The sequence below is a fragment of the Bufo gargarizans genome, chromosome 4 (genome assembly GCF_014858855.1).
Source record: "Bufo gargarizans isolate SCDJY-AF-19 chromosome 4, ASM1485885v1, whole genome shotgun sequence".
NCBI lineage: Eukaryota > Metazoa > Chordata > Amphibia > Anura > Bufonidae > Bufo > Bufo gargarizans.
In genome coordinates, this window is record NC_058083.1 from 213,188,115 (window position 1) to 213,204,995 (window position 16,881).

Consider the following 16,881-nt stretch of genomic DNA (forward strand, 5'->3'; position numbering starts at 1 on the left):
GTTCAGTTTTCTTGATGCAGTTTTGGAAGCCAAAGCCAGGAGTGAATTCAGAAAAGATGAGAAGTCCTATCTGTCCTTTATACTTTCTCTCCTTTTATGATTTAATCCTGATTTTGGCTTAAAAAAAAAACTGCACCAGGAAATCTGACTGTGTGCCTTTAAATGAAAGCTGTTACCAATATATTTTCCCCAAAACCCAAATAACTCGCCTGCGGAGGACAAAAAGTCATTCACCTCTAAGCCTCACTTATTTCCTAGTTAGTCCATGTAGATCATGGATGTCAAACTCATGGCCCTCCAGATGTTGCAAAACTACAACTCCCATCATTCCCTGATAGCTGTAGTATGCCCAGGCATGATGGGAGTTGTAGTTTTGCAACAGCTGGAGGGCCACGAGTTTGACATCCCTGATGTAGATCCTTAATTAGCTTCTGAAATGTTCTCATGAAAATAGGCAAAGAAAAGTCATAAAACCGTGTTTGTGAGTAGATGTTTAAATTTCATCAGAGACCTTCAGGAAACAGACACTGGCAGAGATGTCTATGAATAGGTGGTAGGAGTGCATATAGTTAGCAGAGTCTGGTCTTGGTGACTAGTGATGAACGAAGTTTACAAAAATTTGATTCAGCTGCTTCGCCGAATTTCACAAAGAAATTAGCTTAATGACTAATTACTTCTTCACAAAGCGCATTTCTTTGTTACTAGAGAGCACAATGACTGGAAACGGCGATTGCGCCTCCTCCCGTCATTGAACTGCTCAGATGTCGCTATCAGCGCTGAACGCAGCATCTGACATGAAAAATGAGGGTTTTCAGGGGTTAATAGGTAAAAAAAAAACTTATCACCTTATCCATTTAAGTGAGAAGAGGCTGCTGCAGTAATCGTGATTGAAGATCCCGCGCAAAATCTTATGTGGTGCGTGATGATGCCATCACGCTGGCCAGCGAGGTGATGTGTTATACATCAACATGCACAAGATTTTGCATGGGGCCCTCAATCAAGATGGTTGCGGCAGCCCCTTCGCGCTGTAATGAATTAGGTAAGTATGATTTATTTATTTTTTTACCGCCATTTCAGTGAAAATTGATTAGTTACCACGAAACACAAGGAAATTCAGCTTTGCGGCAAGTCAAATTTTCCCTGAAATTCTAATCAAAGTCCACTTCAAATGCTTCACATCGCTCAACACTATTGGTGACATACCACATCTCATACACATAAAAGAAGCAAAAATGTCTCCAATATACAATAAGTGTACTTATATACTGTAACTAGTGAAATAAATCAGTCTACTAGTCATAACTAGTGAGGAGTGAAGCGAGCTTCAGATGTTACATCCAAAGTCTCTTCGTTCAAAACGTCGGATTAATAGTGTACAGAGATCCATCTCCGCACAATATAAAAATGTATGAGCTACAATGAGCCGAAGTTAGTTATTTGCGAAGTTGCCCAAAACTTTGTTGAATAACTTTGGTAGTTGATTTTTACAGTAGAAAACCACTTAAAAACTTGGTTTTGGTTCCGACTGGTATCTCGAACTGTGCTCTTCTGGTGAGCTGCATCTCTGCTACAGTATGAATACCCATATCACAGGTCATGTACTAACCAGTATGCTGCTTATGTACATTACTCAACAAGTGTTATAGGCTTCAGTTTAGATCTATATTCTATTCAGATGTAACCTGGATATCCTAGTTTGCTGAATGAAAAACACACAAATCATCCATAAAAATCTTGGTGAAAATTACTATTAACCATGTAGTGGCTTCCATTAATGGTTGTCACCCAGCATCTGTTATCTGTTCAGGATGCTGAAATAACAGGAGAAATGGATGAATGGAAGAGGAAAATTACTACATTAAGTCAAAATATCGCTCAAAAACTTTAAAAGCCTTTATTCAGTGGTCGTAAAAATGCCTCTTTTATTACAAATTCAACATACTTATCACATTCACTTGTACCACTACATATTTTACACTTTGATAATTTTGTAAAAATAAACACATTCTGAAAGAATACACACAAACAATAGTGTAGATTACATAGCCGTACATGTTTTTCCACTTGCTGCTAGCTGCAGTATCTTTACATTCCATTTCCATCAGTGGGACATGATCCTAACAAGTTCTGTGTCAGTGCCTTCAGGACAATGTATAAAAAGTTGTGCAAGGTAGATGAGCTATTTGTATTCAACTTGATGACACATCCCATGGATCTAATAAAGTTACTTGAGCGTTTCATTGTGCTCATAGGCTGGATTGCTGTAGACTTCACTTTTTTCATTTGTTAGTCTGATGACAGGTTTTGTACAGTAGGTTCGGTTGATAGGTGGCCAGGTTTCATCCATCTCAATGGCTCTTATAATTGTTCTATATTTACTTCTTGATTTATAGTTTATAAATCTCTTCATGATGAGCCAAAGCTTTCTGTTCTCTATGATGAACTCCTATTATAAACACATAAAGAAATATTTAAAAAAAAGAGTACATCATTAGAATATGCATGAAATTGGCTACATTGGTCAATTTATATTAAATATCAATCTGCTTATTCTATGCAATCATGTATTTCCAACTATCACGTTGAAAATAATAAAATTAGCTATGCATATGTGATTTTCTTTACATTTCCTCCTGTCTCAAGATATCCCTAAATAAATGGTGCAAGATGACCGGTTTTTGTGTGACTCATCACACATGAAAAGTAACTCAATAGGTATTTGTTTTCAAAGCTGGCCATTTTGCAGCACTCATCTTGGGATATCTCTGGAAAAGAGAAAGGATTTAGTAAAGGTGAAAATGTACGTATTTGCATTACGTAGAAGTTTCTCAACTCCATGTTGACTAAGCAACATACATATACGGCACGGGAATAAAGCTCTTGAAGGCAAAAGTGATTAATTACCACTTCTGACTTCTCCTTCCCTGTGTGCATGAGCGCTATACAGTGAACAGCTGTTGGACACAGAGATCATGTAATAGTGGGTGTCTTGGTGGCAGAGCAGAGCTGCAAGGTCTTAGCAGACCCTGATCAGCTCTGTCTGTGTTCAATGCCCCCATTGGAGGCTGTTTTCCCTGTAACTGGAGCTCCTTTGGATGCTCCAGTTACAGTGAGAAAATGCAAATCCACAAAAATAGTGTCCGTGTCCCCAGAGGCCATTTAACCCCTTAAGGACCAGGCTCATTTTCACCCTAAGGACCAGGCCATTTTTTGCAAATCTGACCAGTGTCACTTTATGTGTGAATAACTTTAAAACGCTTTTACTTATCCAGGCCATTCTGAGATAGATTTTTCGTCACATATTGTACTTCATAACACTGGTAAAATGGAGTCAAAAAATTCATTTTTATTTATAAAAAAATACCAAATTTACCAAGTTTTAATTTCTCTACTTCTATAATACATAGTAATACCTCCAAAAATAGTTATTAATTTACATTCCCTCTACTTCATGTTTGGATCATTTTGTGAATGCCATTTTATTTTTTGGGGATGTTACAAGGCTTAGAAGTTTAGAAGCAAATCTTGACATTTTTCAGAAAATGTCAAAATTGCATGCGCAGACCTTTAAAAATGCAAAAGAATCAAATAAAATAAAATACCAGATTCGTTGAGATGACACCGGAGAGACGGATCCGGTATTTCAATGCATTTGTCAGACGGATACGCATCTGGATCCGTGTGACAAATGCCATCTGTTTGCGTCAGGATTGAACTGGCTGCCGGAATGATCTGCCGCAAGTGTGACCCATCGGAGGGTCAGAAACATACTTTAGAATAATTATAAATCCTCTAAATTGGTAATATAAAAGAAGAACAATATATTCGCTAACATGGAGCTATTGTTTTGTCCAACAAATCGTCAGAATTTCTTGAAGAAGCAAATATTCAGGTTTTTAAATTTTTTATTTTTTTTGGTGTAATGAAAAGTTATACACATTTGCAATGTACATCATATATAACTTTATTTTTTTTTTTTTTTTTTAGATATCTCACTTCAGTCATTAACACCTTAAAGGGAACCTGTCACCGGGATTTGATGTAAAGAGCTGAGGACATGGGTTGCTAGATGGCCGCTAGCATATCCGCAATACCCAGTCCCCATAGCTCTGTGTGCCTTTATTGTGTAAAAAAAAACTATTTAATACATATGCAAATTAACCTGAGACGAGTCCTGTCCCTGACTCATCTCACGTACAGGACTCATCTCAGGTTAATTTGCATATGTATCAAATCGTTTTTTTTACCCAATAAAAGCACACAGAGCTATGGGGACTGGGTATTGCGGCTGTGCTAGCGGCCATCTAGCAACCCAAGTCCTCAGCTCTATACCCAAAATCCCGGTGACAGGTTCCCTTTAAGGACCCGGCTCATTTTCACCTTTTCACCTTAAGGACCAGGCCATTTTTTGCAAATCTGACCAGTGTCACTTTAATGCCTCATTCACACGTCAGTGTTTTGGTCAGTGATTTCCATCAGTGATTGGGAGCCAAAACCAGGATTGGAGCCTCCACAGAGATAAGCTATAGGGAAAGTTCTGCACCTGTTCTGTGTTTAGAGCCGCACCTGGTTTTGGCTCAAAATCACAGAAGGAAATCACCGACCAAAACACTGACGTGTGAATGAGGCATAAGTGGTGATAACTTTAAAACGCTTTAACTTATCCAGGCCATTCTGAGATTGTTTTTTCGGCACATATTGTACTTCATGTACTTTATTTATAAAAAAATACCAAATTTACCAAAAATTTGTAAAAAATAGCAAATTTCCAAGTTTCAATTTCTCTACTTCTATAATACGTAGTAATACCTCCAAACATATTTATTACTTTACATTCCCCATATGTCTACTTCATGTTTGCATCATTTTGGGAATGATATTTTATATTTTGGGGATGTTACAAGGCTTAGAAGTTTATGTTCAGCTACTTTCACACTAGCGTTCGATCGGATCCGTTCTGAACGGATCCGCTCATATTAATGCAGACGGTGGCTCCGTTCAGAACGGATCCGTTTGCATTACCATGAACAAAAAAAAAAAAAAAAAAAAAAAAAAATTTTTTTTTTTTGTTCATGATAGTGCAAACGGATCCGTTTTGACTTTACATTGAAAGTCAATGGGGGACGGATCCGTTTGAAAATTGAGCCATACTGTGTCAACTTCAAACGGATCCGTCCCCATTGACTTATCTGGACGGATCCGTTTGCCTCCGCACGGCCAGGCGGACACCCGAATGCTGCAAGCTGTGTTCAGGTGTCCGCCTGCTGAGCGGAGCGGAGGACAAACGGTGCCAGACTGATGCATTCTGAGCGGATCCGTATCCACTCAGAATGCATTAGGGCTGGACGGATCCGTTCGGGGCCGCTTGTGAGAGCCTTCAAACGGAACTCACAAGCGGAGCACCGAACGCAAGTGTGAAAGTAGCCTTACAAGGCTTAGAAGTTTAGAAGTTGGACCGCGGTATGGAAAGGGTGAAACGGCTAAACGGCTGACATCGCAGCAATGTCAGCAGTTTATACCAGAGTGTCAGCAATGTGCTGACACTCTGGTACCACTGAACACCAATGAAAATTTAGCGGCTGCCACAACTGCCGCACCGCACGGCCCGCACAGCCCACAAACCGCCCCCCTGCACCCCGCCACATAAATTAATTCAGGGGTGAAGGGGGGGTTAAAAAAATTAGATTTTGGCCATTTTTAAGTTTCTGATCAGAAACTACATGAAGCGCTGCAAACCGCAGGTCTGAATTGACCTGCGGTTTGCAGCGATCGCTGATATGGGGGGGGGAGGGGTCACAGGACCCCCCTCGGCATTGACCCTGGGTGCCTGGCTGTGTGTAACAGCCTGCACTCAGCGCTGTCACCATGTCTGCAGACATGGTGACAGTTTAATGCCAGGACGAGTATACTCGTCCTGGTGCGCTAAGTACCGTTGCTCCTGGACGAGTATACTCGTCCAAGGTCCTGAAGGGGTTAAATAGGAATTTCACTGTTTACATCCAGTAAAAAATAAAATCTCTCCTGTTCATGTGATGTACACACAAATGTATGTCTCATGACAAGACTCTAATCACTGTTCTGTAACTGTACACAGTTCTTCACTTGTGCATCCATCACCTGACCAGGAAAGATTATCCACTGGAAGTATACTGTGAAGATTCTAATTTAAAAGCAGCAAGCAGAGATCATGAAAATCTTAAGAAATTGATATAGAAAACATGGAAAAGTTTTTTTGCGCACTGGCCCATAAGACACATCTAGGTTTTAGAGGAGGACAATAAGAAAATATTTTTCATTAGAAAAGAACTAGCGGTCAAATGACCAAATACTCTGTTTATGGGTCCTAGCTAATGTATATGATTAAAACTACTTTTATTATATTCTATTGAAACGTATAACATAGAATAGAACAATGGGTAAGATTAAAATGATCAGGGACTAGCCGGTGACATTTATTACTTCACTGATTATGGCAGCAATCGGGTCAGTCAGTATTGATGACGAGCAGCCCAAGAGGACCGTACATTGGAGGAAACTATCTGAAAAGTAGGAGAATGAAGCTACTTAACAGGACAGTTAGTGACCCGCAAACACTATTACCCAAACTCCCGTGACTAAGCCACACACGTGGCGAAACATGTCGGGATGGGTAGTGTTTGCTGCTAATTTTTAGGCAGGGATTAGTTGTAGGGCACCAATTATAATAGAGGGTGAGCTTGTAGGGACAGTGTGATACATATGCAGCCAAGTGTGTGGGTTAGAAACTGTGTGGATCGATACACTAATTGCTCCAGTGTATTCAGATGTACAGTATAGAGTGTGTGTGTATGTGTGAGCATATAAAGCAGTGACAACTGCAGTAAGTTCAGACTATCTGGCCTCGCCTCCAGAATCCTGCACTGTTGTCAACAGCAAAAAGACATATATTGCAAACTGTAAGACTAATTAGTGTGTAATAAAGAATAAGTATAATAAGGGATTGATATATGGAGACGATGACATGAGATAATAACAACACACAACTTAACTCACAAAACAGTGCTTATTAACAACACAGTGCTGCAATATAAAGCACTGACCTGATTGCTGCCATAATCAGTGAAATAATAAATGTCCCCGGCTGGTCCCTGACAGTTTTAATCTTACACATTTTTCTTTTCTATGTTATAAGTTTTAATAGAATATAATAAAAGATGTAGTTATATCATATACATTAGCTAGGACCCCTAAAAGGGAGTACTTGGTCATTTGACCGCTAGTTCTTTTGTGAGTATTCATCCCGAGGGTCCCAGAAAGGGCTCAATTGTGTTAATTTTTCATTAGACCTCAGATCAGGCTAGAAATCAGACCCCCAATGTTAATAAGACCCCAATAAGACCTCAGATACGACCCACAATTAGAACTCAGCTCAGACCCCAATGTGATTGACCCCCAGTCAGACCTCAGATCAGCCCCCCAATGCCACAGATCAGCCCCCTACCTCAGATCAGCTCACAGCAAATAAAATGTAAAAAAACACTTAACTCTCCTGCTCCAGACCTCGCCGCACTTCACCTCTAGCGTTCTGTCTTTTTATTCTGGCCGCGGCTGTGCTGTGACCCGACGCAGCCACCTCATAGCCGACAGCAGAGGACCAGGAAGCGGTCAGTACACAGCCTTCACTGCTTCCTGGTTCTCCAGTACTAATGAGCGCTCCCATAATGGAAGTTCTTATTAGTATTTGCCCCCAAAAGGTGCAGTGACATTTTCCCCCACTTTGGGGGGGAAAAAGTGTGTCTTATGGGGTGAAAGATATGGTACTATGTTCAACATGCCACATAAAATTTAGATAATAAAGAGATAGTAGAAATTAGATTTGCAATACATCATAAAATTTGAAGCTTCAAAGCTGATTCATGTTAAACAGGTGAACAATTACTCCATGGAAATATAGTTACTATATGTATTTCATGAAATAAAAGCTTACTTCAATTAAGACTGAGACAGAAACCGTGATAACCAGGGTGATAAAAATGTTGACTCTCCAAGACGTTGGTGTGCACACAATCTAGGAAGAAAAACACAACCATTTATTTGAGATTTGATTAGGATATATATTCAATTCCTAAATTTTCTGAAACTTCTGGAAGTTGGCAGTCAGATAGCATGTGGTACATGATGGTGCCATTGTTTTCACCTTATCAATCTTTCTACAGATTTCATACCCCTAATTATATACCATCTACGTATGTATTTTATGATGCAAAAATGCATCAGCTAGATTTTTGTAATGTAACAACAAGTGGGGCAATATTTGTGACGCACTCTAGCCAGGAAATTCAATTTAATTTCAGATTTAGATAGCGAGGGAGGCTAGCATTATATAGCAGTAGAGACAACAAGAATCTATAAAAATATGTAAAAAGTGGTGATGCTGGGCAATAAACAAGTGCAAATCCACAATATAGAAATTGGTGATGGTTTAATGGGCCTTTAATATGGCCTGATGCAAAATGATCCTTGTGATTGTTCATCCCCCATTCACTTTGCATATTGTCAGCAGCAGATCCTCTGTTACAAAGGGCAGTGTTGCCAACAAATGGTGATTCTGGGTGCAATGCAATTTTATGAATGTTCCTTCCAAATACTCGGCCCAATCCTCATCCTGTAAGAGAGCCCTCACAGTGCTCTATCTGTCTAACTTCCAGGGGCAATTGCAATTGGATTTAAATATACAGTAGTGTGGTATAAAACATTTTTTTAGGCAGCAGTTGCAAATCTTCAAGTTGGTCAACAAAATTCAGGGCACCAAATTGAAATGACACATTTTGAATAATTTACATAAAAGTAGTACTATGAATAATAGAACCAGACTAGACTGGAACCTTAAAGGAAACCTGTCACCAGGATTTTGGGTATAGAGCTGAGGACATGGATTGCTAGATGGCCGCTAGCACATCCGCAATGCCCAGTTCCCATAGCTCTGTGTGCTTTCATTATGTAAAAAAAAAAATATTTGATACAAATTAACCTGAGAGGAGTCCTGTATGTGAGATGAGCCAGGGACAGGACTCCTCTCAGGTTAATTTGCATATGTATCAAATAGTTTTTTTTACACAATTAAAGCATACAGAGCTATGAGGACTGGGTATTGCGGATGTGCTAGCGGCCGTCTAGCAACCCATGTCCTCAGCTCTGTACACAAAATCCCAGCAACAGGTTCCCTTTAAAGTGTACCTCTACTTATGTGTCTGTTAAAGTATAGAAGCTTTATAGGAAAAGCCGTTAGTGTTGCAGAGCTGCTTAGGCTACAAGACCACCTGATCTCCCAACTGTGTCTCTCCTTGGGAAATTTAGGGTATATTTTTCCTAAAGTCCTAAGAGAAGATAAATATAACCAAATCAAACAAATGTGTCAAAATATTAGACTCAGTAATTTATGTATTGAGGAAAATATGATCTAATATCACTTCCGTGAGTGGCAAAAATATGTGAACCTCTGCTTTCAGTGTCTGGTGTGACCCTCCTGCAGCAATAACAGCTTCTAAACGTTTATGGTTATTCTACGAAGAGAAAAAACATGGAATGCACATCCACAATCTCAACATTGATCTGCTGCCTGTTATCACTAGATTGCTTTTCAGCATAATTACTAGCAGTGATGAGCGGCAGGGGCAATATTCGAATTTGCGATATTTCGCAAATATTTGGGCAAATATTCGTCATATATTTGCGAATTTGCAAATTCATGATCTCCAGTCATTATTTTCTTGATTCTTGATTGTGAAAATTGGCAATCGTAAAATTTGCGATAAAAATTTGCAATATGAAAATTTGCGATCAATACTTCTCCTAAAGATATTGCAGTCTTCTCATTAGCCCACAAGCAAGAAGCAGTGAGGGACCATGGGTACTGATAAAATGACATCTAGAAGATATAGCACTATAGTCTAGATATCCGTGAATTCTCGAAGTGCCAAAATTCACGATAAAAATTTGCAATTAGAATATTCGCGGTCAACACTATTTAATAGTATACAATGCCATAGTACACTTAATATACATGAGGCTATTTGTATACATCTTGATCAAAGTGCATAAGCCCACCCACTACCTCCAGGTTGCCTCTCTTGATTGGCACCTACTTTAATTTGGCGCAGCATCATGTGGCAACCACCGCAGCCAAAACACAGCACCCACAGTCAGAGAGATCCAGCAGCCTAACATTACCCCTGCCATCAGACTGAGTCCCCTTGGCACTGGGCCCCACCAACCTATAGGGCACAGCATCAAAACCTCCAACCTATATGCATTTTTAATTAGCAGGAGACTGCATATAGGTTGAAGGCTACTTGGTGTCAGTTTAAGTTCTGAGACCACATGGACAGGCGAGCTCTAGACACCTGTTCACATGGTGCAGTACTGCGTGGTTGCTGCTGTGGCTTTGATGCTGTTCCTGTGGGTTGGTGGGGCCCAGTTCCAAGGGGGCTCAGTCTGACAGCAGTGAAGCTGTTAGGCAGCTGGGTCTCGCACCCTGTTGTGTTTTGGCGACCGTGGTTGCCACATGGTGCTGTGCCAAATTTGAGTAGTTCCCACTCAAAAGAGTAAACAGAAAAAAAACAGTATAAACATTCCTAACAAATTAGTCAGCAGTGTACAGTACAGGAATTAGCTCAAAAAATATATACATGATAGCTAGGGCATAAAACACTAAACAAGCAAAATACACTTGCCAATTGTTCCAAAACATTACCTAAGTTCATACAGCCAGTTAGTGATCGAAAGCAGTAACATGGCTCATCCATTTTCATGTGAGGACAAAGGCACGCCGAAATGCGTGTCAGGGTGGCACCATCTCTGGCCGCACAGGTCAATGGGTAAGTCATGTTACTGTTTTTTTTTATGCTTTTGATCAATAACTGCTGGTAATTTTTTTATTAACGACCAACTGAAATAAAAGGACTTTTAGCTCAAAAGGAGTAAAATGTCTTTAAGTATAACAGGTTGCTCCCTGACACCTGATTTTCATCCCATTAATTGACTCTAATTCCACCTACAAATTATCTGCTAGTCTTAAAGGTTCACATATCTTTGCCACTCACAGGCATGTAATATTGGATACTTTTTCTCAATAAATAAATGTCCAAGGCTAATATTTTTGACTCGCAAAACACTGTGGATTCTTTGCCTACAAAAACAGAAAATCTGCAGTTCTTGAGTTTCCAGGTTGGCTACGAAGTTATATATGGATAGTATAAATGTTGCAAAGAGTAGGGGAAAATAAGGCAAACGCAATAATAGTATAATTCTATTAGTTTGCTCTTTATGGGTCATGGACACCTTAAAGATATCTGTAAAAATGTTTGGAAACAACAGAACACAGAAATTAAGAGCTTATTAATATACAGTATTTCTGGCCTACACATCATAATTACCTTCAGTGGGGTAAAAACAGTAGGAGTGAAACTGATGACAGAACTGATTTTATAGTTACCCGTAGGAAAAGTTTAACACAGGCTATATATGAACTCATCTTAATCAGTATGCTATTAGCTTTAAACATGGGCCTTTGTAGATACGTAAACATGTAATCACTATTAAGCTACTGGCTAAGAGAAAAACCTGTTTTACAGTCTTGTGTACTCTTTCTTGCAGCCCCCCAGAGAGAAAAAATAATTTACAACTTTACATACACATTCATGCAAAAATATGCATCAATTTTTGTAGACAAAACCAGTGGAGAATTATTAAACCAGTCCCACATTTGCATGAACAAAACACCTTTACTAATTATGTGAAAATGGGAAATTGTCAACAGATATAACAAAATATAGAGTCAAAGGGTCTGACTTCTAACCAAATGTATATAAGGTTTGAATACAAGCTATGAACATTCAGGCCACTGTAGGCCGATGTCAGTTGGTGGACAAGATGTAAGCATGGGGGTGGGGTGGAAAGATCACATAAATTCGCTGGCCAGGCTAATTTAGAGTCTCATGGGAGGGGATTTGTGGTCCTCTAGGAATAGAAAAGGAGCCAGGGTTGTCAAGTGTTTGGGAATTTGTCATGTTTTTGAAATCCCAAAAGTTCCTCAATTCAACAACTGGGGGAGGGATCCCTAATCCACTATATTATTTCAATTAGGACAAATAATAGATGCCTCACTTAGCGAGACTCCACTTCAGATTCTTAAATATGTCATGAAGATTTGTTTTACCAATATTACAAAGCATTAATATTGTCTGGTCATGTGAATGGAGATTACTAGGTTAGTTATTTTGCATTTAATAGATATTGTAAGTGATCTATTGAGATGACGCTTAGGCCTCATGCACACGACCGTTGTGTGCATCCGTGGCCGTTGTGCCGTTTTCCGTTTTTCTTCGCGGACCCATTGACTTTCAATGGGTCCGTGGAAAAATCGGAAAATGCACCGTTTTGCAGCCGAGGCCGTGATCCGTGTATCCTGTCCGTCAAAAAAATATGACCTGTCCTATTTTTTTGACGGACAACGGTTCATGGACCCATTCAAGTCAATGGGTCCGTGAAAGAACACGGATGCACACAAGATTGGCATCCGTGTCCGTGATCCGTGGCCGTAGGTTGCTTTCATACAGACGGATCCGAAGATCCGTCTGCATAAAAGCTTTTTCTGATCTAAGTTTTCACTTCGTGAAAACTCATTTCCGACAGTATATTCTAACACAGAAGCGTTCCCATGGTGATGGGGACGCTTCTATTTAGAATACACTGCAAACTTGGTACAAGACTGCCCCCTGCTGCTTGGCACCACCCGATCTCTTACAGGGGGATATGATAGCACAATTAACCTCTTCAGGTGCGGCACCTAAAGGGGTTAATTGTACTATCATATTCTCCTGTAAGAGATCAGGGCTGCCAGGCAGCAGGGGGCAGACCCCCCCCTCCCCAGTTTGAATATCGTTGGTGGCACAGTGTGTGCCCATCGCCCCCCCCCCTTCCTCCCTCTATAGTTAAAAATCGTTGGTGGCACAGTGTGTGCCCATCACCCCCCCCCTTCCTCCCTCTATAGTTAAAAATCGTTGGTGGCACAGTGTGTGCCCATCGCCCCCCCCTTTCTCCCTCTATATTTAAAAATCGTTGGTGGCACAGTGTGTGCCCATGGCCCCCCCCCTTCCTCCCTCTATAGTTAAAAATCGTTGGTGGCACAGTGTGTGCCCATCGCCCCCCTCCATCTCCCCCCCCCCCCCATCATTGGTGGCAGCGGAGTTCCGATCGGAGTCCCAGTTTAATCGCTGGGGCTCCGATCGGTAACCATGGCAACCAGGAAGCTACTGCATCCCTGGTTGTCATGGTTACTTAGCAATAGTACAATAGTAGAAGATTCATACTTACCTGCTTGCTGCTGCGATGTCTGTGACCGGCCGGGAGCTCCTCCTACTGGTAAGTGACAGTTCTTTAGCAATGCACCGCACAGACCTTTCACTTACCAGTAGGTGGAGCTCCCGGCCGGTCACAGACATCGCAGCAGCAGGCAGGTAAGTATGAATCTTCTACAATTGTACTATTGCTAAGTAACCATGGCAACCAGGGATGCAGTAGCTTCCTGGTTGCCATGGTTACCGATCGGAGCCCCAGCGATTAAACTGGGACTCTGATCGGAACTCCGCTGCCACCAATGATGGGGGGGGGGGGAAGATGGAGGGGGGCGATGGGCACACACTGTGCCACCAACGATTTTTAAATATAGAGGGAGGAAGGGGGGGGCGATGGGCACACACTGTGCCACCAACGATTTTTAACTATAGAGGGAGGAAGGGGGGGGGGCGCTGGGCACACACTGTGCCACCAACGATTTATAACTATAGAGGGAGGAAGGGGGGGGCCATGGGCACACACTGTGCCACCAACGATATTCAAACTGGGGAGGGGGGGGTCTGCCCCCTGCTGCCTGGCAGCCCTGATCTCTTACAGGAGAATATGATAGTACAATTAACCCCTTTAGGTGCCGCACCTGAAGAGGTTAATTGTGCTATCATATCCCCCTGTAAGAGATCGGGTGGTGCCAGGCAGCAGGGGGCAGTCTTGTACCAAGTTTGCAGTGTATTCTAACCTGAAGCGTCCCCATCACCATGGGAACGCCTCTGTGTTAGAATATACTGTCGGAAATGAGTTTCACGAAGTAGCTCATATCCGACAGTATATTCTAACGTAGAGGCGTTCCCATGGTGATGGGGACGCTTCAAGTTATGTTCGGGTGTCCGCCTGGCCATGCGGAGGCAAGCGGATCCGTCCAGACTTATAATGTAAGTCAATGGGGACGGATCCGTTTGAAGATGACACACTGTGGCTCAATTTTCAAACGGATCCGTCCCCATTGACTTGCATTGTAATTCAGGACGGATCCGTTTGGCTCTGCACGGCCAGGCGGACGCCAAAACGACTTTTTTTTCATGTCCGTGGATCCTCCAAAAATCAAGGAAGACCCACGGACGAAAAAACGGTCACGGATCACGGACCCACGGACCCCGTTTTTTCGGACCGTGAAAAAAAACTGTTGTGTGCATGAGGCCTTAGTAAGTAGAAATGCAGGCCATCGCAGGTAATCAAGATATTGCATAATATATATGTATGGATGAATTTAAAAAAATAATTTTTCATTTGTCAAAATATTATCCGGACTCAGGAACGAATACTTACCTCCAATACATTGTATATACTCTGTATGTCAGTAAATAACAGGAAAATACAGGTTCCCACCTGGGCCAACAATACAGCAGAAAATGCATCTGAAAAATAAAGTTTGTGAAATAGTGTTATGTGATTTCCATTCAATTTCATTTTTAAACTTAATATGGAGGAATTCAGTGAGCCTCTGTAGGAGCCGCGGTAGAGGATGGGAGTGGTAGTGGCTCTGATGTAGGGTTGTTGTGTCATGGTGTCCTACCTCAGGTGGTCACTCCCTGGGGTCCGTTTAAATGAAATTTATAGTACTGAAGAATGAGGCCAGAGTTAAACGTTATGCGTAAAGTCCATTTTTCTAAGTGCAATGTAGAACTTGAGATATATACGGCAGTAGGCTTTAGTGCAATTCTTCTCTGGCACCTGCTAGGCTATGGAATTGGGCTGGTTGGTGGCAATTCAGCACTTGGTGATACTGGCCTGGTGGTCATATGGTGAAGGGTGGCTTAGCTGTATTCCCTGTATAATGTATAGTAGGTCACTGCTATCTGGACTTTCAAGGCTTTACTTGAGGACAAAAACAAAGTATTTTCTCTATGGAGAAATCTGTAACAGGACCAGGAGCACAGCAAGTTGCTTCCTCTCCACTCTGTAACTCAGCAACTGTCCCTCCTGGTAGGAAAAAAAAACAGCTCACTTCTACTAGGAGGGAAGGTACAGGGTGGTTAACCCTCTTCCAGCCAACCTTTGCCAACCTTCTTTGCTGGTAATAATTTTCAGGAACAAAAAGTAAAACATAATAGATAAGCATATACAATTTATATTACCCCTCCCCCCAAAGTCTAGGGTACTACAGAAAGGTACTTACAGTTGGTATATATTGGCTGTCGAAAAGGCTTTCCTTTGGAGAAAACAAAAGCCACTATTATGCAATGGATAGTAGTCAGCGGCCACAAGGTTGTCGTCTCATAGCTTTTATGGCTCATATTCAGCTGAAAGCTTGAGGATGTATTTACAGGCGTGTTGAAGTTCAGTGCACTGATATTCAGAAGACTAGCATTCCCGGAACTGCAAGTGCTGAAAATTGTTATAAGATTATTGTTTTCATATTCATGAGTAGTGAGTAAAATTAGATGACTTGGCATACTTTTTGATATTTTACATCACTGTGTATATATTTCCTCTCTTGCTCTAAAAAATAATCTAATTATTCTTGAAAATCATCTGTTATTCTTAACTTTTTCATCTCTTGCTCCTGGAATTATGGGCTACTCTGTTACCTGTATAAATAAGCACCTACTTCTTAAAGGGTTTCTCTGGGCATTTTGTCTAATTACCATATGACACTAACCTGTGGAGTGAGGCTTTTGTACATAGCACTTACCCTCCCTCACCCCTCCAAAGCTGCTATCTCTGCTGCATTGGTCCACTACTGGTTCCCAACCGGATGTGACAACTCGTTTTCCTGTTGGACTGCACTGACTATAATGCAGCCGAACAGGAAAAAAAATGGCCACATCTGGTTGGGACCTGGTTGGAAGAACCCACAATGCGTGCTAGTACAGCTGAGATGGTAGTTTTGGGAGAATGAGCAAGGGTGTAACTTTTATCTCAGTATTAACTACAAGTTATAAGTATGTCTTCACCCTAATTCAAAGTTATAGCAATGCTATGAAATCCTTGGTCTCGCTATTACACAATAGCTTGTAGAGCTGCCAACAGCTAGAAAACCCTGTGCAGGGGGTCCAAGAAGCATGAGTGCCTCTTGGGCGACCATTTTGGGAACACTGCTTTAGGGAACCATGTAGACTGTAGTTCTGTGCAAGGGGTATGGCAGCTGTAGAAACGCAACGTTTCACCACATGATTGTTTCTGTGGGAAAATATCTTCATAGTACAGCATCTGATGGATTATTGTATTTCTTTAAAGAATGCACCAAAAAAAAAGTATATGTATATGCAGTATGGCCCCATAGACTGATATGGATGCTATATCCCAATAACTCAGATTAGCGTCAGCTGCACCCGCATATTTCGGTGGAACTGTCACACTAGTTAATGTGTATTTGATGTTCAGCCAACATTCATTCAGTGAATGTCTGGGGGAGAAATCAGCAATGTTGAAATTCAACAAGTCTAATCCTTTGTCCTGCCATCTGAGTTGTTTGACAGCAGCTTATTTCCCTCTCCTCTTTGGGAACATAAGCACACTCTGAAGACCCAAGCATGAATGTGTGTGGTG

General features: G+C 41.3%; 1 protein-coding gene across 1 annotated transcript in view; it reads right to left on the reverse strand.

Annotated features, from left to right (window-relative positions):
- Positions 1-1,869: 1,869 nt before the first annotated feature.
- LOC122934715 (probable cation-transporting ATPase 13A4) overlaps positions 1,870-16,881 on the reverse strand; it is a 102,647-nt gene continuing 87,635 nt past the window's right edge. Inside the window, exons 27-30 of the mRNA XM_044290377.1 lie at positions 15,509-15,717; positions 14,659-14,747; positions 7,967-8,047; positions 1,870-2,446 (exon numbers count right to left, since the gene is read on the reverse strand). Coding sequence (XP_044146312.1) covers positions 2,225-2,446; positions 7,967-8,047; positions 14,659-14,747; positions 15,509-15,717 — 601 coding nt within the window. The 3' untranslated portion in view covers positions 1,870-2,224. The remainder of the gene's footprint in view (positions 2,447-7,966; positions 8,048-14,658; positions 14,748-15,508; positions 15,718-16,881) is intronic.